This window comes from Sphaerodactylus townsendi, linkage group LG04 (genome assembly GCF_021028975.2).
Source record: "Sphaerodactylus townsendi isolate TG3544 linkage group LG04, MPM_Stown_v2.3, whole genome shotgun sequence".
In the NCBI taxonomy this organism is placed as follows: Eukaryota; Metazoa; Chordata; class Lepidosauria; order Squamata; family Sphaerodactylidae; genus Sphaerodactylus; species Sphaerodactylus townsendi.
In genome coordinates, this window is record NC_059428.1 from 81,905,153 (window position 1) to 81,932,529 (window position 27,377).

Sequence of the window (27,377 nt, forward strand, 5' to 3'; positions counted from 1 at the left end):
GTGGCACCCTGAGTCCAAGCATTGCCATCACTGAGAACAAGAAGACTAAATAGTCCAGAAAAGTGGTGGGATTCAGCAGGTTCGCACCACTTTGGCAGAACCAGTTGTTAAAATGGTGCTCGTAAACAACCAGTTGTTAAATTATTTGAATCCCACTACCAGAACTGGTTGTTAACCACTGATCACATCATATTCACAAGCTAGGTTAGCAGAAGAGGGCATCTTAGCAGTCTCTATGCAGGCGTCCATTCTTGCACTTTATTCCTGAATGTGTTTTGATAGAGAACCAGCTTGTTGTTGTTGATAGAAGTCCCTTCTTTCATTTACATCAGCTTGAAAATTGTCTATGCTTTAGCTACTATGATCCTCACTGATCCATTTCACGGTAACCCAATGAACTATTGTTACATAGATAAGTGCAATGTTTTTTCTGTTGATTGTAATAAAATAATCAATGGTTGTGTGACATGTATTATCTGGCAACTGAGAATATATACTGTGTATTTGGTAAATTGGCAATAACCATGTTTCAAGATGCCCTACATCTTGCCCCTCACTAGCCAAACAGATATGCCCTACATGGAAACATCATATGCACTTCATTTTATTCTTATTGATGAAAATAATAGCAAATGTTGAGAATGACTCTGCAATAAATGGTCCAGATGCTCTGAAAAGCTTTTATTATAGGATATAATTTACAAAATTCCTGTATTCAAACAAATTAGCATTTAATACTTTCCCATATAAATGTACAAAAATGTATGCAATATTCTGAAAACATTTGTTTTTCTACTGAAACATTATTCTTGAAACAGTTCTGCAACTTACACAACAGAAAAATTGTAGGGAAAATAAAATTCCAGCAAAGATTACTTTTACACATAACTTTGTCCCAAGGAGTGATACTTCCAAAGTGACTTCATGGTGATTTGGCTCCTCATTTATGTTAGTCCAGATATGCAAATGATTCTGACTATGATGTCCAATCTGATATTTGTGTATGGAAGCAACATCATGAACCTTTCTAAGGTCTTGTATCTGCCTCAGAGTGTATTTATACTTTTAGCACAGAATGTGTGTGCTAGGACATACACAGATCAGTTTGAGAGAAATTGTAGGACAGTGGCACCACTTTGCTAAAAGTAAATGTAAAAAAGGCCTATAATACCATAGCAAAAGCCCAGGCCTTTGCCAGCATCAGGAATAAAGTTGCCAGATCCCCCCTGGCCACTGGTGGGTACAGTTGTCAGCTCCAGGTTGGGAAATTACTGGAGATTTTGGGGTGGAGCTGGGGGGATCAGAAACCTCAGGGGGGTACAACACCAAACAGACCCCCCCCCCCCAGCATCCATTTTATCCAAGGGAACTGATTTCTGTAGTCTAAAGAAAAGCTGTAATTCTGGAAGATCCCCACCTGAAAGCTGGCATCCCTAATGAGTAAGGTTACCTTTTCTGAATCCAAATTATATATTTCACAGCTATTTTATTTAATTAGGATCACATCAAAAGGCTGCAAACAAATGATGGCTCAAATTCCAAGATGTACACATGTGAAAGATTTAACCAGTGTTCTTGTTATAGCAATTCCTACCGCTGAATAAACCAGTTTAGTTTTGATTTGTTCTCAGCTCCAGTAGGTACATACTAGCTAGGGTTTGGTCAAATTAAGGGGCAAGCTAAAGCTATGTGAAAAATAACAGTAAAGAAAATGATGAAGTGTTTTTTTAATATCCTGGCAGAGGTTTTGTCTCCAAATTACTACTGAAGCAATAAATATAGTGTGTGCACAAATGTACCTGTTTCCATACACATTCATAGAAGAAAGAAAGAAAAAGAACCTGTATGATTAAAGTCTAAAATAGGTAGGATGCATGGAGGGAGAAGCAGGTAGATGTAGGTGGGGAGGTAGAATTCTAAACAAAAAGGATGCTTGTGAAAAAGGAGAAGCCATCTCACTACATACTGTTATTCTTCCTATTCCTACTCAGTATCCCCCCAAACTGCTTTTGGATTTAAGGAAAAGTAGGGAGAAAAGCTTCAAATCATATATAGACTTTGTGTAGAAGACTGCAACAGCAGGTCAAGATGTACTATGTAAACACAAACATGTATGTTCTTAATGTGGATGTGCCATCATTTCCTTTCAGATTATCACTGTAGGCACCCAAGTTTCTTTTCTTTTTTTCTTCTGAAAAGCAGTAGTGTGCCATTTAAGTCTTGTTAACCTAAAACTCTATATCCTTTACCTGTGAGTAAGACTCACTGAATGCAGCAGGATTTACTTCCAAGCAATCATACACAATAATCAGGGTGTATGTCTTGGATTAGAATGTATTATTGAAACAATCCATAAGAAGCCCCATCTTTATATGTTTCTTCAATAAGGCTTTCATTTTTCTATGTCCTATATTTTAAAAATCTTAAATAAGCCAACTATTACATTGGGCAGGTTGGTTACCCACCCAGCTCACAAGGTATGTTAAAAGCAAAACTAGTCCATAGACTGCAACAGTGCTCTGAAGTAGCAGGAGCTCTTCAACAGTTTGGCATGGCTGAAAGGAGTGAGTGATTTCAGCGCAGGATTCCTGCGAGGTACTACCAGAGCCGACAGGAGTCAGCACCACGATTCATTGTAGTATTTCCTGGGCAGCTAAAAGCTATTCGGAACTCTTCAAAGTTACTCATGGCACCGATAACTCTGGAGAGAAAAATAAGACAAAAAGGTAACATGAATTAAGTGATGCAGATTTTGTTTGTTCCTGCCAAGTAATTCATAGAGCTGTTGTAAAGAGGAGAGGAAAACAATATAAGCAGGACTGTAAATAACTTTTTTCCTGGGAGTGCAAACTACTGAAATTGTGTCCCCTGCTCTTTATCCAGCAGGCACAGGTTATGCAAGCATTTGCCTTTGGTAAAAGAATTAAAGCCACAGAAACTACACAGGCTATAACACTTTGATGATGCAGAGCAGCTCGAGGGTGTCTTCTCAGCAGCATTCACAATTATATATATTCTAGTCCCCTTTTTATTAATCTGCTTTCTAAAGTAAACAACACTAATCTTGTCAACCCCCCTTTCTGCTCTTTATGAATTCTCTTAATTATGCTAGTTACTCCTTGTCTGAACTGATTTCAGATCAGCAATTTCATTCTGGAGATGGATGACTATTTGTTGGGTATATATATATATTTATTAGCAGAGTAGAAGAGAGATTCTCAGTTGCTTTTTATAAATGAGTTTACTAACTATAAGGAAGGGCTACATGGAGATAAAATAAATCCTTTCTTTCCTGTTATACATCTACATTACTGTATGTTTGGTTATATCTTGCTACCTCTCTGTTGTCTCACATGATTGTTGTCTACCTCGTGTCTCCTCTCTGGTGTTGTGTCTGCTCAAACAAAGAAACAGAGTTAACTTTATAACTTCAGATGTACGAGCTCACGAACATGTAAGCAATGGCTAAACAGTGACTTAAGCAACTTGTTTACATATGAATCTTTTATAACTCAGTTGTGACAGACACTTGCAAAATCCCAAAACAATTCAGCACACATATTCTTGATGAAGTTACACCATTAATTTGTATAATGACATTATAATCCTCTATTATTTTTCATCCTGGCTTTTCTGCATTATAATATCTTGTTTGATCATTGCCTACAGTTGCATGTTTAACAGAAATCTTGATAGTGGCACCTATAATTTTATCCTGATAATTTTCCTGGATTGCTGTTACGATCACGTTATTTGTGATCCTGTATTTTACATTCATATTTACTGTGTTTTGTTTCTAGAAAGAGCAACTCACTTAACACCTTTGGTAAGCTACCTTTCCATTTCTTCACCATCTTGTTTGATTTCACCTTTTAAAACTAGCTTCTACTATAATCAAATTGTTCAGCTTCACTCCTAGACTCTTCCTTTGAAGAAAGCATATATCACTGAAATCTGTATTTTCTAATCCACCAAGGTACTGTAACCTTTTCAATCTCATGTCTCCCTCCTTCTGCAGGAGGTGGACATTTGGGAAATTCAGCCTTTGAGTACAGATAAGCAAGGTGAAAGGGGATTCCTATCATCTTCATGGTGAAAGAAATTGTGTCGTCAGGTGATACAGTCACTTTGTTGGGACACCAGTGTGACTTATATATAAAAGTGAAGATCCAGAGGGCTTTAAGTTGTTATTATTTTGTTCTGCTCTTAATCCAAAGAGCTCAAGTTAGCATCCATGGTCACTCACTTTTTTCTCACACAATTTTGCAAGTTAGGCTAGCTAGACTGAAAGAGAATGACAAGCTCAAGGTCTCCCAGTGGCTACATAAGAATTTCCTGTATATAAAATCATAGACCATGAACCAAAAGGAAATGTAGTACAAATTTGACTATAGTGCATCAACACAGTCAAACTGAAGTGAACAAATAATCAAAGTGAAACCAAATGCAAAGTGATACAGAATGTACAACTAACAAGCTATGCTATCACCCAGAGAATCAATCCTAAAAGAAATAGCATCCTAATGGAGTGGGACTGTCCATAGTAGACCCACAAGACCAAGCCAAGGTTTGCTATATACTGATCATACAGCCCTCATTTTAATAGCGTCCAGCTTGCAAAATGGGAACTGGAGAACACTTGTGCCGGTCAATGGTAGCATTTCACAGGATGCTGAGCCCACTTTGTCAGCACTTCCAGGTGTTTATAGTTGCCCATAATCTTTCTGAAGCTGAGCGTTAAATAACAAGATGTATAATAAATACATTTGTAAGTATACACTCATGGCTATATTCTGATCGTATGTATGAATACTACATAATACAAAAAGCTCATCCAAGAAATTAGCACTAGGTTTTGAATATAAAGGGAAAAACAGAGTGTAGTGGGGTAAATTCTCCATCTAGCTTCTATAGCTAGTTTCACATGCTTGGAGTGGGAGGAGGTGATTTGGGGCTTGGGTTTTTCAAACAGTACCCTTTCCTCCATATTACACAGCAACCAGCTTTGAAACTCAGGGGACTTTCAAAAGCAAATTATGGCATGACTATTCAAAGTAAAAAATGTACAAAAGACTTGAGTAGGCCATGTGTTCTCTAGCCTCTGGGCATGTCTGATGTGGCTGTTTGGATCCCAGCTCCTTCAGCTAAAAATGTTCATCCACAATTCTTGCTGTACATATATAGAAATTTATATGCAGATTGCACAGTCTGAACAATTTATCAGTGAAGACCAATTTACAATAACAACTGGTTGGTCATTTAAGGTCATTTTTGCTATATTGTTATCATGGCTATTTTATTGCTGTTTTACTATTTTAATATCAACTCCTGCTATGATCTCTGGAATTTATTCTGTGTACAATATAATATTTTATTGCAGGTAGTTTAATTTTAATTCTTTATTGTATTTATATTAGCTTGGAAGCATCTGTAAAGCCAGACTGAAAATAAAGCAAACCAATATTTTAATTAATAAACATATTTTGTTTGAACCTAGGAACTGTGTATGGTTGAGAAATCTATTTATAGATAGAGTAACTGTCATTACTCAAAATGTTTTAGAATGAGCAGTTTCAGAGGAAGGTTAAAGCATGTGCACTGTTTACCATAAGTGGTTTATGGGATATTTCCAGATGCTTGCTTTTCTGCAAGTGGAAAAAAATCACAATTAAAATACCTGAACTGAGGAGGGCTGTGAGCTCCAGTATAGATTTGCTCTCTGGCAGCTTCTGGTCTGAAAGAATGACATCTCACCTAAAACAAACAAACAAATAAATGGAACACTTCCTCAACCTTGCACATATATATATACTAGCAGGGCACCCGTGCTTCGCTACGCATACTTCATCACAAGCTCTCTATGAATTTTGGGGTGACATTCAACATACTTCTTTACAGCCTGTTTGTGAACTTTGGGGTGACGTGCAGCATATTTCCTCAGCCTGTCTGTGGACTAATGGGTTTGTTTTCGCATATTTTGCAGCAGCTTCCTGTAGTTGTCTTTTTCTAATGCAATGTGTTATTGCTCTCTTTCACCTGGTGGGCTCCAAAAGACGTCATGTGGAAGCAGCCGTTGTATTTTCGGGATGCAGAAAGGAAGTGTTCTGCCATTGGATGAGGATGAGTGAGAAGGCTGTGAAAAGGTTCAGGGTAGGGTTGAAGGGCAGGGAGCTGGACTGTATCACCACTGCAGCACATTCCTGGGGACTCATCCCGACACTTCAGAGCACGACACCAAGCACAGGGTGATCGGAGGCCGAGAGCAGTAAACTTATCTGCACAGTAATCAATCTGATGTCCATATGCAAAACCCGACAAACGTCTCATAGTCCAAGGTGATAGTGTGGTTTGTAATCTGTTTTGATTGTATTTGGCTGTAGCGGTGTTGTTAACGTGAGGGTGGGTGGAGGAGCACTTTTTCACAGCCTGTCTGCTAACTTCGGGGTGACGTTCAGCATGCTTTTTTGCAGCTTGTTTGTTGAAGCTGGTGGTGTTTAACTGTCACCTTTAGAATGTTCGTGCAGCATGTCTGTGGACTGAGGGGCTGGTTTGCCTTTGAATATTCACGCAGATGGCCAGAGATAAGCAGTTAAAACAGTAAATGTGTAATAACTCGAGTAAAACGAAATATTTTGAAAAATCCTTTCTTAGTTTTATATATATATATATATATAAAAATAATATAATAAATATAATATTTTGTCTTACTCAGTAGGTTTTTCCACACTGGGTTTGGGCTGCAGCTTTGAGCTGCATCAGTTTTTTTCTTCTCCCTAACATACAATTTAATTTTATTACAAAGGGAGTCTTTGGTTAGGGGAGGCAGGGAACACTGGAAAAACTTTCAACAAAAACTGGAAGGGTAGCAAATGACAACACTAATCAGTGTAATCAATGAAAGGAAAAATCAATTCAGGTAAGAAACCAAACTGCCGCAAAACCTGGTATAGAACAACCCATAACTGCAGCTCAGTTAAGCAAGAAGCCCAAGTGGGCTTTTTTTAAAAATTGTGCACAATTCAAGGAAAGCAACCCAGACTTGAAAGGTGTGGGGGGAGGATACTAAATAAACCCTGATCTTATTTTGTGAGATTTTTAACTCAATTACTTGGTCAAAAACTTTTATATAGTCTCTCTTAACTAGTGTTTGAAGTGAAAGACTTTGGAATGTTGAATCAGGACCCTTCCTTTTCACTAATCACTAACCCTTCTTTTTCACTTTGATCTGTAGATTGCTACTATCAAGGAGATTGTTTCAGATAGTAGCTGTATTGGTCTGCAGTCGTACAGTTAGAATTGAGTCTAGAAGTGTCATAGGAATCAACAACAGGTTCAGGGTATAAGCTTCAAGAGATATGCCTGTTCAGCCAGCCTGTTCAGCCCTGCCTGTTCAGCCCTGCCTGGGACAGATCCTCCTGTTGGTCTGCCTGCCTGCCAGCCAAGCAGAAGTCCACCTGGTGAGCTGCCGCCTGCTGCCATTGGGAAGGAGTGAGAGTCCTTCCCCACCCACCCCATTGGAAACACCTGCAGGGGGTGGGGCCTGGCAGCTACAACAGGAGTTCCACCAGCAGCCCAAGGCAGCCAGCCTGTTCAGCCCTGTCTGGGACAGATCCTCCCTGTTGGTCTGCCTGCCTGCCAGCCAAGCGGAAGTCCACCGGGTTAGCTACCGCCTGCTGCCACTGGGAAGGAGTGAGAGTCCTTCCCCACCCACCCCATTGGAAACACCTGCAGGGGGTGGGGCCTGGCAGCTACAACAGGAGTTCCACCAGCAGCCCAAGGCAGCCAGCCGGTTCAGCCCTGCCTGGGACAGATCCTCCCTGTTGGTCTGCCTGCCTGCCAGCCAAGCGGAAGTCCACCGGGTGAGCTGCCGCCTGCTGCCACTGGGAAGGAGTGAGAGTCCTTCCCCACCCACCCCATTGGGAACACCTGCAGGGGGTGGGGCCTGGCAGCTACAACAGGAGTTCCACCAGCAGCCCAAGGCGGCCTTGTTAATTACGGCCGCGTCAGCAGTGCGCGAACAGCTGCGGAGAGTGCTACAAGTGAGCCAGGGGACCGGCCGATTGCGGGGCGAGCGACGAGGACTGTCCTTCGGATTGACTGGGCTATTAGGAACTAGAAATCTCCGGGTGCTTGGTTGTACCACTCTGCCTGGATTTGGGGAGCCGGTGGTGAGAGAGCCGTGCGAGCCATATTCCAGGGGACAAACTCCGGCCTCGGAGCGACGTGAGCAAGATCCAATCGGGGTGCCCAGTGGCAGGGGGCCCCTGAGTGTTGCCCCGCTTGTCTGGGATTGTACTGCTGGCACCTTTGGACTTCCTGCTGCCTCGGCAGGCCGTGGATTAATGGCTGGCCTTGGTGGTGGGGGCCGTATGCCTGCTGCCCATATAAGAACTGTCCTGCTGCCCATATAAGAACTGTCCTGTGCCAATTACTGCAGACCTATAGATCTAGTGCAGGGGTAGGGAACCTTTAACACTCAAAGAGCCATTTGGACCCGTTTTCCACAGGAAAAGAAACACTTGGAGACGCAAATAATTTTTGAAATTTAAAATAAAGATAACACTGTATATATTGGGGTTTTTTACCTTTTACTCCGCTCATTCTGAGAAGCACATGGATGCGTCCGCAAGGATGGGGCCAGCAGCTCGGCCTCGCTGGCCGCCAGGAAAGCGCCCGCCCCACTCAAACAAGGCGGGCGAGAGGGGAAGCCCGCGGCACGGCCCAGCCGGCCATGGGCAATTGGTGCGCCCGCCCTGCTGCCTGCAGGGTGGGCAAGAATGGGGCCGGTGGCACGGTTCGTGGAGCCGCAGTGCAAGGGCAGAAGAGCCGCATGTGGCTCTCGAGCCACAGGTTCCCTACCCCTGATCTAGTGGCAGCAGTTACTGTCTGCCAGTCACCACTCTCTTTCGGCCCACTAGTAAATATCAGCTGATCAGTGAGATCCATCTAGCTGATAGCTGGGTTTTTGTCTATGATATTTAGTTTCATGATTGTATACTATATCATTGATTGGATTAGTGGGGATTAGTTTAATTATAGGACTGGCTAGGCACAGCTGTTGTTCGTAGCCTTCCAGCCTGTATGTGATGGGGTATTAGGTTAAGGTAGCTAGATTAGAATCAGTACCTAGTAGTAGGGTTGGGCCTGCTTAGTGTGGAAGTGGTTAGTGAGGCTATAGGTTTTGGGGAGGACAGCTGAGCAATGGGGGCACCTACTTTGGGGCAGGGGATCCCGGTGTTGATGGGGCGGGGTAGATATAGCAGTAGGCGGCGGCCGTATGATAGAAGACGAACAAGATATGGCTATGCTCGTTCGCCTTCTGACCTCCGACCTATCCCAAGGGACGACGGTGGCGGGGTCCAGGGTTACTCTGCTTCGTCACTGGTGTTGATCAACGCCAGGTCTATCAATAACAAAACTGCTGTGCTCCGAGACTATCTCAAAGCCCAGCGGATGGACCTGGCTTGTATCACCGAAACCTGGGTGCATGTCGGTGAAACCGTCGCCTTAGGCGAAGTCGTGCCACCCTGTTTCGCGTGTCTCCACTGGCCACGAACACAGGGCCGGGGGGGAGGTGTGGCGATGTTCATCCGTGATTCCATTCCCTTCAGGGCTGCCCCCGTCCCAGAGATCACCGGCATAGAATGTGTCAGCCTGGAGTGGTTGGCCGCGGAGAGGATGGCGGTCCTTCTGGTGTACCGGTCGCCTAGCACACCAGGGGACGGCCTGCTGCGGCTGCTGGAGGTGGTGGCAGACTGGGCATTGCGGTTCCTCAGACTTATTGTTCTGGGGGACTTCAATCAGTACCATGTTCAATCAGTCCATGTTGACGCCGCCTCATGTACAGCAGCCGCAGACCTGGTGTCATCCATGGCAGCACTGGGCCTCTCCTTGGTAAGTTCTGGCCCCACTCATGAGGCCGGTCCCACACTGGATCTGGTCTTCGGGTTGGGGGTTGATATGGTCGTATCCTCTACAGATAGAGTTCCATGGTCTGACCATTATGCCCTGAAGGTTCAGATGGACCTGCCGCGCCAACCCCGTCTAGGTGAGGGGCTGATTTATGCCCGCCCGCGGAGACTTATGGATCCAATTGGTTTCCTGAATGCTCTGCGGGACCCTGAACCCGCCGGCACACTTGATGAGCAGGTGGAGGACTGGAATTCCCGGCTCTCCGATGCCATCGAGACTGTTGCCCCCCGGCGTCCTCTTCGCCCCCGTGTTCGGCAGGCTCCTTGGTATACCGAGGAGCTGCGCCAGATGAAACGGGTGCTTAGACGACTAGAGCGAGTGTGGCGGAAATCTTGCGACGGCGCTGCACGAACATCTTATAGGATGTTTATGAAGGCCTATGAGATGGCAACGAAGGAGGCGAAGAGGGCTTTCTTCTCCTCCTCTCTTGCGTCTGCTAGCTCTCGCCCGGCACAATTATTTTGCATAATTTGGTCTTTGACCTCCTTATCGGAAGGGTCTACAAATCACCGATTGGCTGTTAGCTGTGAGGCATTTATGAGCTTTTTTGCAGACAAAGTCACGTCGCTTCGCCAGGACCTTCCCGCTACATTATCTACAATTAGCGAACTGGAGGCTCCCTTGCCGTCTTCGGGCCCAAGTTTGGCCCAGTTCTCCCTGCTCTCTGAAGCCGCTGTTGACAGGGCCTTGGCTGCTGTTAGACCTACTACCTGTCCTCTGGCTTATAAAAGCTTGCCAGGCGGAATTACCCTGAGAAGGACAAATCCGCTGGTCCAACCCTGTGTTGCTCCCAGAGGCAGATTTGCCCCTCTCCCTGGGGATGGGGCTATAAGGTGCTATTGGACTCAAACTAAACTACTATCAGGGAGTCTGGTGGCTTTTCCGGGCAATGTGACCGTGGTCTGGTGGATCTTGTTCCTAACGTTTCGCCTGCATCTGTGGCTAGCATCTTCAGAGGTGTATCACAGAGGGGAGTCTGTTACACACTGTGTCCAGAGAGAAGGAAATGTTTGGGGTGTATATTGTCCATGTCCCAGGGTGGGGAAACAATCAGTAAGAACAATCAGGTGGAACTTGTTATGCAAACATGTGGTTGATAGTATTGTATTGCCCCTGGGGCATGGACAAGATATACCCCAAACATTTCCTTCCCCCTGTTTCTCCAGAACCCAACAACTTCTCTCTTTTCCCCCTCAAATATTCCATTCAGTGTTTTAAATCTGATTGGTCTGACCTTAATGGGGAAGAAAAGAGGGCAGAATTTTCTACTGTCCATCACAGTGGCATGTGATAGTCAGCTATGACTCAGATTTCTGCTATAGATGGAAATTGAAAATATAATTTTCAGTGGAAAGAGTACATGAGAAATATTAAAATAAGAGAGACAAAACAAAAGATACCCAAAGTGTTGGAAAGGTTAATTCAGAATAAATTGATGTTGGGTGTGGTTACCTTGCAATTAAGCAGAATTGTCGATTCACTGCACAGTGAACAGCTAAATATGCACATCCATTCTGAAAAGCCATATTTTACTACTCACATGAGCATAACTCAGAAAGAAGAGTTGATTGTGGGTGAAATCAATGCCAGGTAATAGGGACTCCTCTGCTCCTTGCCTCTTTTCTTCAATCCACTTTCTATATGCCTAATGAAAGGTATAATTGGTGCATCTAAGTAGGTGTAAATTTCATCAGCCTTTGTTACTGCAACATGGTGCTTTAAAATTTTTGGTAAGCTAAAAAGCAATAGACTTGCCTACCCTGAAAGCCTCTCGCAAACCTCCATTATCTGCGATGTTTTCTGCCAGTGTTCTCTTCCCTTTGATCTGAATGATTTAAAATAGAAATAAACATAAGTGATTTTCCTACCTTCTGCTTCATAACTGTTCCTTGCTAAGGGTTGTCAAAAGTCCAACTTTAGAAAAACAGCAGCCCCTCCATCTCCTGTGCTGTTCAGAGCCCAGCAGCCCAGAGCAGGGGAGGTGAAGGGGGAAAACTGCTATCATAGCAATGACATGAAGTTATTTCTGAGCGGAATCTTGAAATGATGTCAAGACTCTCTATGGTTCTGCTGAATCCTAGAGCGGCATGCTGCCACTTCTGGGATCAGCTCAGAAATGATATCATACCTCAATGTAACAATGCCCCCCATTTCCTGCTCTTCAATCTCCCACCAGATGCTAGCTGATGGTTGACAACCCGACCCTGCTGCTTGCAACCAGAGGTGTATTGGGGGAAAATGGCACCTGGGGGCAGCACCTGGTCAAGCGCTCCCTGCCCTTCCATGCCCCCCTGCGCCCCATTTATGGCGCAGGCGGCTCAGGTGGACACCGCAGGGGCAGGCCAGCTTCTGCCCTCCCTATCAGCAGGGAGGGCAGGACCCCAGAGCACCTCCTTTGCAGGGGGGCTCCCGGCCACACCGGGCCCAGCCTCCACACCAGTCGGGCCCCAGGAGCTGCCAGTGCAGTTGGACAATGCTGGTGCGATCTCCTGGCAAGGGTTGCCCCATGTCCTTATGGACGGTACACCACTGCTTGCAACTACTTCCATGATACTGGAAAAGATCAGTGCAAGATTCAGGCAGAATTTTTGAAAAACATACGTTTAAGCCAGCATTCTTCCAGTAATAGCTGTTGTACTGATTGATCATGCACTTTGATCTCTCTTTAAATTTTTCTTCTGATTCTGAAGACCACCAAGGATCCAAATTTCCATTCTTGTCATATTTACGCCCTGTATATTTTAAAAGAAATAGTCATTTTAACATTTGGTAATTTTAATACAAAATGTGAAAATTGATCAAATAAAAACAGCCATGTATCTTAAAACAGTATATGAGTTTCTACTTATATTTATGAATTACATCACCCAGAAGATTTTTAAAAACCCGCCCTTGATTATAGACATAGCAATATCATAATTCAGTAAGATACACAGGACCACACTCCTTAGAGACCATTTGTTTGTCTTGAAAGCTGTAGCCACCATAATGAGCAAAAGGGGTAGTACATTTTTGTCCTTTCTCTTGAAAGCTGTAGAAGCAAGTAGAAAACCTCATCTTTGTTAACGAATAGTGAACCAATATTCAGGACCAACAGATGCTTCTGCAGGGTAGTTTCATGAAGTAGAACTTTGCATTCTTTTGAAATATGTGACATATTGACAATGTGTGTATCTTCTCCTTCACTCCCTGTCGGTCTTCCTCTCAAGAGGGTATCCTCTGTTGTGTTATCTTCCCCTCTAGACAACACCCTCTTTCCATTGTTAGGGTTGCCACTTCTATAGTGAAATAGTTGCCACTGCTATAGTGAGAGGCCTCCTGGTCATCAGAAGGAAATGAGGGCGTGGAATGGGGACATGTGCCGACATCACTCCAGTGCACTTATGACACTTCTGGCAAAAACCATAGAATTTTTGCAAATTCTGGAGCGTACCATGGTGTCATTTCCAGTTCCCACCAGAATTGATATCAGCATGCTTGTATGATAGCAGTGTGCCAGTTCCCATACCCAAAATGTTCCTGGGGAACATTTGTAGTCCAGCAACCCCCTCGACTATCTGTTGTTAGGCTCTCGTTTCCATTGACATTATTCTTCAAGCCCCTGCTTTCTTTTTTCTAAGTCTCCTGCTTCTTCTAACCATCCCACATCTGGACCTTTAAGTTATCCTTCCCTGCCTTAGGATAAGAGCTAAAGACAGAGATCAGTTTTCCAATCTGTTTGTGACATTATGATAGTTTAAACTTCACAGGTGCTCTATCACCATCAGAGTCAACACCACCAATTCAGTAATACATTACCATATAGATGGAAACTAGTTGTTAGTTTGCTTGATTTAATGTTTGCAAACAGGATATATTATGAATTAGAATAACTCTGTCCTATGATTTAATCTTTAATTCACTGAACAATCCACAATCCATATGACGTACAGATCTTACCATACTTACTATTGCTTACAGAGAAAGTATTAAACCATAATAAAAGAATGGAATCTCAATTGACTTCACTATAAAACATATTCATCAAATTTTATTACAGCATTTTTTTGTATTTCAGAATAATGTACCTTGTAAACATTATGAACAAACAAAACTGTAATTATGCCAATGTTTCAAACCAGTATTAGGAACAAAACATCGACCCCTTATCTAAATCTATCTTAAAAAGGATTAAGGCCTAATATTTTCTTAATATTTTCTTAATATTAAGGTAATATTTTCTTTATCCATAACAGAAATAATAAGGAATATCCATAAAGAAGAAGAATCCACCTAGGCAGTTACTCACCATTATTATCAAATCCATGTGTCAACTCATGCCCAACAATTACTCCAATGGCACCATAGCTTAAAGACCTGTAACATAAAGGACACACTTTCCTTCAAAATATGCACACTCTCATAAACTTCAGAGCAGACAGAAGAGACAGTATAATAACATGAAGCATACTATTACATCCCTTTCTATAGAAGTCCAGATTACAAATGTGGCTAGACTGGCTTTTATTTTCATCTACACCAGGCTAGACAACTGGTACCTACCTGTCTCGCCCTGATCTATTCACAGTAACCTATGCAACTGTGACCACTAGGCTAGACTTCTGAAACTCTATACAGGGCTCCCCTCAAGACTGCTCCAGAAATGTCCGCTAGTGCAGAATGCAGCTGCCTGGGTCCTGAGTGGGACACCGATGGGAATTCATATCCATCTGGTGTTCTGGCAGCTGCATTGGCTCCAGGTGGAGTCCTGAAATAGGTTAAAGGTTTTGGTGTTAATCTTTAAAGCTCTAAATGGGCTGGAACTATTATAACTGCAAGACCACCTCTTCCAATATACCCCGTAAAGGGCATTAGGCTTGGCAAATAACTTGCTGGCGATACCTAGTCCGAAGACTGTCTTTGACCAGAGCCAGAGTATTTTCAGCTCTGGCCCCAGCCTAGTGGAATTCTATTAAATGAGACCAGGGCTGTCATCCCTGACACCACTCCTCCCATGCCACTGCAGTTCAGAGTTCATCAGATGGGAACCTACTTGAGTCTCACAGAGACAAGCCAGCTGCATCAACAGAGGAGGAAGATTTATAGTCACAGGCACCTGGATCAGAGCTTATCAGAAGTACCAAGCAAGATTCCAACAGTTCTTCTGATTCTCCACACACAACACACTGCTGTAGGCAGAACCTGAGGTTGACTCTGAAGGAGAGGAGATGCTCAGCACATTTGCAGGGTCAGTGCTGTGCAGCAAAGCATGCTGTGTCTTTGCAGAAGCCCTCCCATAAAAGCAGCCCAGATGGATTTAATGAGCTGTTGTGAAAACCAAAGCCATGGATACAATGTGTTGCTTTCCCTGATGCTGTCTGCACTCCACTGCTCTGTTTCCAGGCTCTGCTTTGACCTTGGAGTGGCTTGTGACAACCTTGACTTCAGCTTCTCCCCTCCAGTGTGTATGTTTCTTGGTGTGCGACTATCAGGCTTGCTTGACCCTGCTTCCTGGACTCTCCCACTGGCCTGATATGTTTGTGTTTGAACTTTGCTTAGTGCTTTTCAACTTGGTCTGCCGTAAGAGCAGCTCCATGCCTCAGGCCCTGCTGCAGCTCTTGCTACCCCTAGTTTCTCAGCCTTCTCAGTGCTGGTGTTTCCATGGCAGAACCCCAACTCTGCCCAGCCTGCACAAGGACCCTGAAGGACCTTGCCCGCAGGGATTGTAAGATTGAGCTGTTCCACCAGGCTTATGGTCGAGGACAGCAATGGTATATATCAGTCACTAGCTGGCCTCCACTCCCTCTTTTTCCTCCTCTCCCTTTTCTTAGTGACATTAAGGCAACTGAATAACATATAAGGAACTATTCCTTCCTATCCTCACTACATTTTATATTATTTAATAGCATTATGATTGACTGTTGTTGTTTATATGCTACTATATGATATTTTAATCAGTCTACTGTATGGAGGAACTATGATGTAAACTACTCCAAGCCTGTGCAAATGGGAGGGAGCAGTCTAATAATCCAATAAAAAAATTAATACAAATAACATTTAAACTCAAAGACATTTAATTTAATAAGTGATGAAGAGGGGGGAAAGGAAAATTTTGCTTAAAGAAACCATTGAAGAACTAATGCTATTAGGGAAATTGTGGCTAATAATATGAAATATCTAAATAGTAGCTCATTGTACACCCTGCCATTGTACCAAAGAAATAGAAATAAGACACAAGTACTGCAAATACACAAGAAAGCAAACCAAAGGACTGAAAGACATACATGCACTTCATATAAATGTCTGAAATACTTAATATATTTTAAGTAAAATTGTTATTGAAGATATTTATTTATTTAATATACCGCCCACCCCTGAAGATATTAGATTAGCAGACAAATATTTACAATAGTTCAAAGGAACCTTTGTTATCATTTATTCACCAGATCCCTCACTCCAAAAAAACTCAAAAACCTAAATCTCACATGTGTTGATTGGATGCAAAATAAAGATTCTTTTAGCACATGTACCCTTCAAGAGATAAAGAAAGGATGAAATAGGATGACAGCTAATTCCGTTTTCAGAAGCAGTTTGTACTTTTTCTTTTCACATTGGCAACAGTGCAGAAAGGCTGCAGTTTATAAATTACCTTAAATTTAGAATAAGGCAGGCTATAAATAAAATTCATAATTATTTATAGCCAAATCTACCAAGGTGGGAAATTGAAGCATCCCAAAATATGATGCTGGTTAGGTTTAATGAGCTCTATTGTTTTCATTTAGTGGTACAAACAGTAGACGATATACATAAACTAAGACAGACACAGGCCCTGCCCCCAGGCTCACAGTGTGAGTAAGCAAAGACATAAAAGGAAACAGAAATAGAGAAGAAAGGCAGAAATATAAAATTCCTTCAATTTCCTAGTGATGAGTTTTTAATAGGGTGTTGAGGATCCCCTTTACACCTTTATGCTGGTTTTTATCTATGGATGCCTTATATTTCTCTGACATGAGATGGGAATAGTGAGACTGGTGATTTCAGACAGCATTCAGATCTGTGTTGTAAATGGTTGTAAATTGCAACTTCCTTTTCAGACTGCAGCACAGTTTGAATATGAGGATCAGAGATTTTTCCTCATATTCGTAAAAGGTTGTGGGTTTTCCCCTCACTTCATTTAGCCTGCCTGTTTAAAGAAATGTTCATTTCATTCCTAGGAGACAGAATGGACACCCGCTGTGAATGGAATTTAGTTGTTGATTAGCCCATTTGTCATTGGGTAGAAATGTCCCATTCTGCTGAAAAAAGGGGGGGGGAGGTGGGAGAAAGAGGAGTATTGCTTTTACAAGCATGACAGACCTTCCAATTGAGAGTCTTCTGTGAAACAGCAGTGCAAAAAAACCCTGAATTAAAGTTGGGGGACAGAGATTTACCACTAAGGTGTTTGAACCCTTTAAAAAAAACCATTTCATTCAGAAGTCAAAGTGTGTTAAGAAGTTTGTACAAAAAACCTGAGGAGGGTAATCTCAAATACGTTTTCTTAGAATTCTACTCAGGTATATTTGATGAGAAACTGTTCTCAGTACTACAGTGCAAATAAAGTAGCCATGAGATTTTTAAAAAATATACAAGAACAAGGAACCACAAGAGGCAAGGCATCAGTTGGGGAATAAAATTTGGGTTTAACAGAAGTATCTCTGTAGAACGATGGGAGCACATGAAGGGAAAAGCAAGACATGTGGAGGCAAGACAATTAAATTAACATTAAATTAAACACAAGAAAAACAGGATCAGTTGAGTCCCATCTACTAATGTTCATTTCAGACAGATTTGTATGTATTTTATTCCACTCTTCTGGAACTTTAAACACTTCATAGCTAGCAACATAATCTTTAGTCAAATAATGATACACAAATTCTGTTACAAGAGTGGTTTTGAAAGTTTCTTTCAGAGGGTTTAATGATACATAACATGCTAATTACTTGTCTGAGTCATGCCTAAACTTTGCATTATGATTTAACTTCTCCCTGAGTCATGACTGTTTTTGCTGTTTCTTCCATTGTAGTCAGGTTAAAATTATGCATTTCAACAATAGAATACTAACAATCAGTGGTGGGATCCAAAAATTTTAGTAACGGGTTCCCATGGTGGTTGGATTCAAACAGTGGCGTAATGCCAATGCAGCTGGGCGGGGCACGACGAGGGCATGGCCGGGCATTCCAGGGGCAGGGCATTAATAATTTCTCTGATACTGTAAAAAACTCTTACTGTAAAAAAAAGTTCCTAATTTCCAGCTGGTATCTTTCTGTCCATATTTTAAACTAATTATAGCAAGTCCTATTGTCTACTGCCAACGGAAACAACTACTTCTCCTCTAATATTTCACATTAATTAATCCAGGATTAGAGACACAGATTAGCATAACATTCTCACATACTGGAATACAGAGCTTTCAAGTGGCCAAGCATCATAATAAATCACAATTGATCATAAAATGAACAGAATGCCAAAATAAATAGCCTAGCGAGCAAGTAAAGAGTCCCCTAGACCCAACAGTAGTTAAAGGGTCCCTCCTCTTACTAGCCGTCAAACTCTGGGCTACAAGAAAGAAGAAGAGAGGGGGTGGTGAGGGCGTGGAGATGGAAAAGCAGACCCAATTAGTAACCCCCTCTCGGCACACACAAATAATTAGTAACCCACTCTCGGGAACTGGTGAGATCCCACCTCTGCTAGCAATAAATCCCGTTGTGCAAAACAACAACAGCAGGCTCTAGAAAACTAATCCTCCAAGGGCAAGAGACATAATTGGGGCAAATCTACAGGAAATGTCACCTGATGCAAACACTGAAATTGTCCCCCCCCCCAATATCCCAGCTTTGTCTCTCCATCTTCATAGGTGTCCCCTTGTTTGCAAAGCTGGATTCCAGGGGTTGCCAGCAGTACCTGTGCAGATGGGAGAGTTCTCTCTATCTCTATGGGCACCCCCCAGTTTGCTAAGCTGGATCCCTGCTTTGCAAAGGGGGCAGTCAGCAGGGTGCCTATGAAGATGGGGAGCCTATTGCGTGAAAAAATATAATGGGCTGTAGCAAGTGGGAACTCACAAGTGAAACTCAAGACATTACCCATACCTTTTTCCTTCTGTTTTCCCCCTTCCTCTCAGCCTATCACTCTCAACCGCTTCTCTTAATCTTCTGTATTTCTGGCTTTCTGCCTCACTACCTCAACTCTGTTTTTAACTTTGTGCTCTTAATACCCCAGCTCTCTCTTGCTCTGTCTTTCTGCCTCACAACCGAACTCTCTTTTGGCCCCCACTCCGGATCTCTCTGTCTGCCCGCTTATTCCAGCCCTCTCTTTCCACCCCAACTCTCTATTCTCTATGTTTCTGCTACCCTACCCCAGCTTTCATTCTTTCTTTCTACCATACCTTAGGTCTTCCTTTCTCTTTCTGCCTCTCCTCAGCACTCATTCTTTTTAATCCAACTCCTATTTCCCTATTCCAACTCTCTCTCTCTTCCCCCACCCATCCCAATTCCTGGTAGCTTGCCTAGAGAGCTCCAGGCTGGCATGGTGAGGCCTCTCTCCCTCAAAACCCCGCTCTCAGTGCCTCAGTCAGAGATGTTCCACAAACAGCCTAACGCAGGATGGCCTGTTCAGTCCTGCCTGCTGGCACCAGGCTTTCTGCTGACTTACTCAAGAGTTGACTCAGGCAAGGAATAGGACAGCTCTGAGACAAAGTGGCCCATAATATTCTTTCAAGTAAGCTAGTGAAATGTGGACTTCAATGCTACAATTAGATGGATTTCTAATTGGTTGACCGACCAAACTCCAAGGGTGCTTATCAATGGCTCATCTTCATCCTGTTGAGAAGTGACTAGTGGTGTGCTACAGGGTTCTGTCCTGGGCCCAATGCTTGTCAATATTTTTTATCAATGACTTCGATGATGGAATAGATGGCATGGTAATCAAATGTGTAGATGACACCAAAATAGGTGGGGTAGCTAATACCCCAGAAGACAGAGTCAGAATTCAAAATGACCTGGACAGAGCTGGGTTAAAACAAACAATGAATTTCAACAGAGATAAATGTAAGATACTACACTTAAGCAGAACAAATGAAATGCACAGATATAGGATGTGGGACACCTGACTTGACAACACTATATGCAAAAGGGATCTGGGAGTCTTAGTAGATCACAAACTGATCATGAGTCAGAAGTGTGATGTGGCAGCCAAGAAAGCCAATGCGATGCTGAGCTGTATAATAGGAGTATAGTGTCGAGCATCGAGGGATGCAAATGTACCTCTCTATTCTGTGTTGGTTAGACCTCACTTGGAATATTGTGTACAGTTCTGGGCAACACAATTCAAAAAGGATATTGACAGGAACGGGTCCAGAGGAGGGCAACCAAAATAGTAAAAGGTCTGGAATCCATGCCCTGTGAGGAGAGACTTAGGGAACTGGGTATGTTTCGTTTGGTGAAGAGAAGGTTAAGAGGTGACATGATAGTCATGCTTAGATATTTGAAGGGATATCATGTTGGTGAGGGAGCAAGCTTGTTTTCTGAGCTCCAGAGACGAGGACCAGGAGTAATGGGTTCAAGGTGAAGGAAAAGAGATTCCACCTAAACATCAGGAAAAACTTCCTGACAGTAAGGGCTGTTCGAGAGTGGAATGCACTACCTCGGAGTGTGGCGGAGTCTTCTTCTTTGGAGGTTTTTAAACAGAAGCTGGATGGCCATCTGTCAGGAGTAATTTGATTGCAGGGGTTGGACTTGAAGGCCCTTGTGGTCTCTTCCAACTCTATGATTCTGTGACCCCGGAGCTTTAAGAAGCGTTTTTTGTAATTTTTTTGTATTTGTAATTCGATTTACACCCCACCCTATTCCCAAAGGACTCAAGGAGGCTAACAACATAATAAAACAATATACATTGTAACAAAGTAAATACTAATAACATACATAAAAACTACAATTACAAGAATAATAAAGAATACAATTACAAGAATAAATAAATATTCTATTCTGATGATCTTCTATTAGTATGATCTTCTGAGAGAGGTTGCTCAGATTTTCAATTCTAAGCAGTGTGGCTTAAAATATAACTAAATAGAATAAAGTAGTTTTTCTCTATGATCATCTAGATATGTATGATCCCCTCAGCCATTGTCTTCCCAGGTCACAAACAATACAAGTAGACCATGAGAATTATAACATAAAATCAGAGCTAGTAGTCATGAAGCTTATAACAGTAGTTAAGTGGGTTTAATGTCATGGAATATCTGTGAAAGTTTCAAGTTGAAATAAAATAATGCTGCCAGGAAGTTTCCAGTTTAGTTTCTGGCAGGAAAAGAAAAGGGATAATAAGAGAGAATGAAGCAAGAATTGAATTTCATACACTGATTTAAACTAATCACCTGAATCTTTGCCTGCAGTTTTCTAGTGCTTGTCATTGTTTATTCATTTGTTTATTTTTTCCTTCATGTATATGTTAGTATTGTGTTTTTCCCCCTGTAATATATTACAAGAACACAGCGAGATTGGTTAAGTTGTATGTGACTGTCAAGGTCATCCAGCAAGATTCCATGGCAGAATTGGAATTTGAACATTACATACCAGTAATAGTAGTAGATCAGAGTCTTCGGCCCTGATGTCCACAGAATGGCTTACATAGCATCAAATACAAAACATTATATGTACTGTACAATGCGTTGTGTCCCACATGACTGTTTTGCTAACAGTGGAACTTTAATCAAGCATAGCAGGTTTCCTTTTTCAGAAGAAGCTCTTGCTCTGTCAATGGAAAGGATCTATATATGATCCAAACCAATATCAAAAACAGAAAAAGCAATCCACAATTATCCTGAGTGCCTTTACATATATAGAACCATATATATATTATTTTTGTAACAACTATGTTTTTTTCTCTCCCCTCACCACCTGTCAAGTGGATACATCATAGACAGCAAGGATGATAAAACTATGGCCTAGTGTGAATTTTAAAGGGGAAAAAAGATTGCTCCTGTCCCCTTTTGCATAAGTGGCCGCTGAATCCTACATAAGAACATAAGAACATAAGAACAAGCCAGCTGGATCAGACCAGAGTCCATCTAGTCCAGCTCTCTGCTACTCGCAGTGGCCCACCAGGTGCCTTTGGGAGTTCACATGTAGGATGTGAAAGCAATGGCCTTCTGCGGCTGTTGCTCCCGAGCACCTGGACTGTTAAGGCATTTTCAATCTCAGATCAAAGAGGATCAAGATTGGTAGCCATAAATCGACTTCTCCTCCATAAATCTGTCCAAGCCCCTTTTAAAGCTATCCAGGTTAGTGGCCATCACCACCTCCTGTGGCAGCATATTCCAAACACCAATCACACGTTGCGTGAAGAAGTGTTTCCTTTTATTAGTTCTAATTCTTCCCCCCAGCATTTTCAATGAATGCCCCCTGGCTCTAGTATTGTGAGAAAGAGAGAAAAATTTCTCTCTGTCAACATTTTCTACCCCGTGCATAATTTTATAGACTTCAATCATATCCCCCCTCAGACGTCTCCTCTCCAAACTAAAGAGTCCCAAACGCTGCAGCCTTTCCTCATAAGGAAGGTGCTCCAGTCCCTCAATCATCCTTGTTGCCCTTCTCTGCACTTTTTCTATCTCTTCAATATCCTTTTTTGAGATGTGGTGACCAGAACTGAACACAGTACTCCAAGTGTGGTTAGCACCACGTGTCTTTATATAAGGGCATGACAATCTTTGCAGTTTTATTATCAATTCCTTTCCTGATTATCCCCAGCATAGAGTTTGCCTTTTTCACAGCTGCCATACATTGAGTTGACATTCCCATGGAACTATCAATTAAGACGCCTAAATCCCTTTCCTGGTCTGTGACTGATAGCACTGACCCCTGTAGCGTGTATGTGAAGTTTGGATTTTTTGCCCCTATGTGCATCACTTTGCATTTTGCTACATTGAACTGCATTTGCCATTTCTTAGCCCACTCACCTAATTTATCAAGGTCCGCTTGGAGCTCCTCGCAATCCTTTGTGGTTCTCACCACCCTACATAATTTGGTATCATCTGCAAACTTGGCCACCACGCTACCCACCCCTACTTCCAGGTCATTTATGTATAGGTTAAAGAGCACTGGTCCCAATACGGATCCTTGGGGGACACCACTCCCCACATCTCTCCATTGTGAGAATTTCCCATTTACACCCACTCTTTGCTTCCTGTTTCTCAACCAGTTTTTAATCCATAGGAGGACTTCCCCTCTTATTCCTTCATTGCTGAGTTTTCTCAATAGTCTCTGGTGAGGAACTTTGTCAAAAGCCTTTTGGAAATCCAAGTAGACAATGTCCACTGGTTCCCCCTTATCCACATGCCTATTTATATCCTCAAAGAACTCTAGTAAGTTTGTAAGACAGGATTTGCCTCTGCAAAAGCCATGCTGACTCTTTCTCAGCAGGTTTTGCTTTTGTACATGTTTTATAATTTTATCTTTAATGAAAGATTCTACTAATTTACCAGGAACAGATGTCAAACTGACTGGCCTGTAATTTCCCGGGTCCCCCCTAGATCCTTTCTTAAAGATTGGTGTGACATTGGCCATCTTCCAGTCTTCAGGGATGGAGCCTGATTTCAAGGATAAGTTGCATATTAAAGTGAGAAGATCAGCAATTTCATGCTTGAGCTCTTTAAGAACTCTTGGGTGAATGCAATCTGGGCCAGGGGATTTGGTAGCATTTAGTTTATCAATGGCTGCCAGAACTTCTTCCTTGTCTACCACTATCTTCGTTAGTTCCTCGGATAAGCCTCCTAAGAAGCTTGGTTCCAGGTGCAGGAATTTTCCTCACGTGCTCTTGGGTGAGGACAGATGCAAAGAATTCATTCAGCTTTTCTGCAATCTCCCTGTCATCTTTTAGCACACCCTTTGTTCCTTTGTCATCTAACGGGCCTACCGCTTCCCTTGCTGGCTTCCTGCTTTTGATGTACTTGAAGAACTGTTTGTTGCTGGTTTTGATGTTCACAGCCATGCGTTCCTCATAATCCTTTTTTTGCCTCCCTTACAGCTAACTTGCTTCTCTTTTGCCACCATTTGTGTTCTCTCTGGTATTCTTTATCAGTTAAGTTGGACTTCCATTTTCTAAAAGACATCTTTTTCCCCTAATAATTTCCTCAACGTCCCTTGTTGTTAACCATGGTGGCTTTCTTTTGGACTGGCGCTGCCTTTCCTAACCTGTGGAACACATTCCAGTTGAGCTTTTAAGACTGTGTTTTTAAATAACCTCCAAGCATCTTGGACATTTTTGACTCTCTTGATTTTCCCTTTCAGCTTCCTGCGCACTATCCCCTCATCTTTGAGAAATTTCCCTTTCTGAAGGCGAATGTAACTACATTAGTAGTTGTCACTTGTTAGCATGCAGAGATACTGAATCTGACAGCATTGTGGTCGCTGTTCCCTATCGGCTCAACAACACTGACTTCCCGCACCAGGTCCTGGGTCCCACATAGAATTAGATCTAGGATCACATCTCCCCTGGTTGGTTCTACAACCATCTGCTCTAAGCCACAGTCATTTAGCATATCCAGGAATGTTCTCTCCTTACTATGACCTGAACATGCATTTTTCCAGTTTATATGGGGATAGTTAAAATCGCCCATTACCCGCGACATTTTGCTTTTGTTGGCCTCTCTAATTTCTTTTTTCCATCTCAGAATCCTCTTGTGCTTTGGTCAGGGGGACGATAATATATTCCTAATGTTAAACTATGCTTCACCCCTGGTATTGATATCCACAGTGCTTCTGTAGAGGAATCAGCTCCCCCTGCATTGTCTATTTTATGTGACACTATGCTCTCTTTGATGTAGAGGGCCACCCCACCCCCCAGTAGGCCTTGTCCTATCCTTCCTGTAGAGCCTGTAACCTGGGATAACAGCATCCCACTGGTTCTCCTCATTCCACCATGTCTCTGTGATGCCCACTATATCAATGTCCTCATTCAAAACTCTGTACTCCAGCTCCCCCATTTTAGGTCGAATGCTTCTACTATTAGCATAGAGACACTTGTATACTCTGTCTCTGTCCCTAACCTGGGATTTATGTGTTTTGCCCTCTAGCCTTTTGTAGACACTATCACTTATCACATTGCTATGTTCCTCACTTGTATGTGGTTGATTTAAAAAAACCTCCTTCTCTGTCTGCATCCCCATGAACTCTGTATTCCGAACCGAAGTCACCTCAGCTCCTGTCAGCTTTCCCTTAAGGATCAGTTTAAAAGCTGTTTTGCCACCTTTTAAATGTTGAGCGCCAGCAGCCTGGTTCCTCTTTGGTTAAGATGAAGCCCATCCCTTTTGTACAGGCCTGCCTTATCCCAAAAAGGTTTCCTAGTTCCTGACAAATCTGAAACCCTCTGCCTTACACCACCTTCTCATCCACGCATTGAGACCCTGTATCTCCGCTTGCCTAGCTCGCCCTGCGCGTGGAACAGGTAGCATTTCAGAGAATGCCACCTTGGGGGTCCTGGATTTTAACCTTTTTCCTAGCAGCCTAAATTTAGCTTCCAGAACCTCCCGGCTACATTTCCCAATGTCATTGGTACCAATGTGGACCACAACTGCTGACTCCACCCCAGCACTGTCTAACAGCCTATCTAGACGTAGCGTGACATCCGCAACCTTCGCACCAGGCAGGCAAGTCACCATGCGGTCATCACGCCTGTCACAAACCCAACTCTCTATATTCCTGATGATCGAATCACCCACTACAAGGAGCCCCCCACCTCCCCGAGGGGTATCCTCAGTGCGAGAGGATAGCTGATCACCAAGGTTTAAGGTTTAACCAGGGTAATAATCAGCCTTAGAGCTACAGAGACACGAAGCACTCATACACCTAATCCAGTGCTTGCTGAAACTATTAATGCATGCGCAATTATTGACTTGAATAGATTTTGAGGTGCAAACATGATTTTGATGATGAAACACTGTGTAAGAGCTTTGTTAATGTAAAACAAACTGCCCAAATAGCATGTAAGAATAATTGTTCCTGCCTCAGGTCTCACTAAAGTGATATTCTGTCATAATGCTGGTTAGTATTTTGTGCTGAATGGCAGCATGTAGGAGGCTGATAGTTCTTTGGATAATAAAAGAAGAATGCTCCTTTGAGATTTCTGTTCAGCCCAAATTGTTGTAGGTGATGAGGTTTTGTGAACAAATAATTATAGGCTGCTTTAGGCCTGTTTCCGTGAAAACATTGGATTTTGCACCAAAAACTCAAAACAACAGTAACACAGAGATAGTTATTATGAATTTTCAAAATAAATTGGGGTTCATTTTAGAATGTAGACATCCATTCTATGCACTGGGAATAAAGCATACCATCTTAAAGGATAGCTTTCTTAAATATAATTCTGTATTAAGAAGAAGAAGAAGAAGAAGAAGAAGAAGAAGAAGAAGAAGAAGAAGAAGAAGAAGAAGAAGAAGAAGAAGAAGAAGAAGAAGAAGAAGAAGAAGAAGAAGAAGAAGAAGAAAGAGGAGGAGGAGGAGGAGTTTGGATTTATATCCCCCCTTTCTCTCCTGCAGGTGACTCAAAGGGGCTTACACTCTCCTTGCCCTTCCCCCCTCACAACAAACACCCTGTGAAGTAAGTGGGGCTGAGAAAGCTCCAAGAAGCTGTGACTAGCCCAAGGTCACCCAGCTGGCGTGTGTGGGAGTGTACAGGCTAATCTGAACTCCCCAGATAAGCCTCCACAGCTCAGGTGGCAGAGCTGGGAATCAAACCCGGTTCCTCCAGATTAGATACATGAGCTCTTAACCTCCTACGCCACTGCTGCTCCTAATTTAAATACAAAAATAGCAACACAGCATAAACTGTACATTTCTTCAGGGTTTATAGTTATCAGCTTCCTCCTGGTATTTCTACTGTGTACAATAATATGGGCTGGCCCAACATATCAAATTATTAAGTCAAATTATTTATCGTCCTGCTTTCTTTTCTTGCACCCATATTCATTTATATAATTTTCTTTTACCTGGGATATTTTGCTCCCCAAAAGAACGGCTTCTGGAGTTCTCCTGCTGGGAATCCTGTGATAACAAAAATAGGAAGCATAACAGTAAATTCAGTGCTTCAGAATAATAGTAGCCAAGACTTTTCTAAGACATTTCTATAAAGTAAGGTCCAAGTAGGGTTTTTTTTCTTTTTCCACTCAAGGTCAACAGGGCTAATCAAATGGTTAACATTATGTATATGAATCAGGAGCACAGCATGCCCTTGCAAATGAGCCAGACATCAAGGCCAGACAGGCAGAAATTAAACACGGCTATTAAAAGCATTAGCAAAATGTTTTTCTAAAATAGGTAGCAATTAAAAGCAACTAGCTGGGCGAATGCTCAAGTGAATGGTTTATTCAATCACACATAGAAACAGTAACAGCATCAC

General features: G+C 42.5%; 1 protein-coding gene across 1 annotated transcript in view; it reads right to left on the bottom strand.

Moving 5' to 3' along the window:
* Positions 1 to 666: 666 nt before the first annotated feature.
* Positions 667 to 27,377, bottom strand: part of PHEX (phosphate regulating endopeptidase homolog X-linked) — a 125,212-nt gene continuing 98,501 nt past the window's right edge. The window contains exons 16-22 of the mRNA XM_048494927.1: positions 26,968 to 27,022; positions 14,261 to 14,328; positions 12,574 to 12,704; positions 11,732 to 11,797; positions 11,513 to 11,617; positions 5,678 to 5,754; positions 667 to 2,701 (exon numbers count right to left, since the gene is read on the bottom strand). Coding sequence (XP_048350884.1) covers positions 2,599 to 2,701; positions 5,678 to 5,754; positions 11,513 to 11,617; positions 11,732 to 11,797; positions 12,574 to 12,704; positions 14,261 to 14,328; positions 26,968 to 27,022 — 605 coding nt within the window. The 3' untranslated portion in view covers positions 667 to 2,598. The remainder of the gene's footprint in view (positions 2,702 to 5,677; positions 5,755 to 11,512; positions 11,618 to 11,731; positions 11,798 to 12,573; positions 12,705 to 14,260; positions 14,329 to 26,967; positions 27,023 to 27,377) is intronic.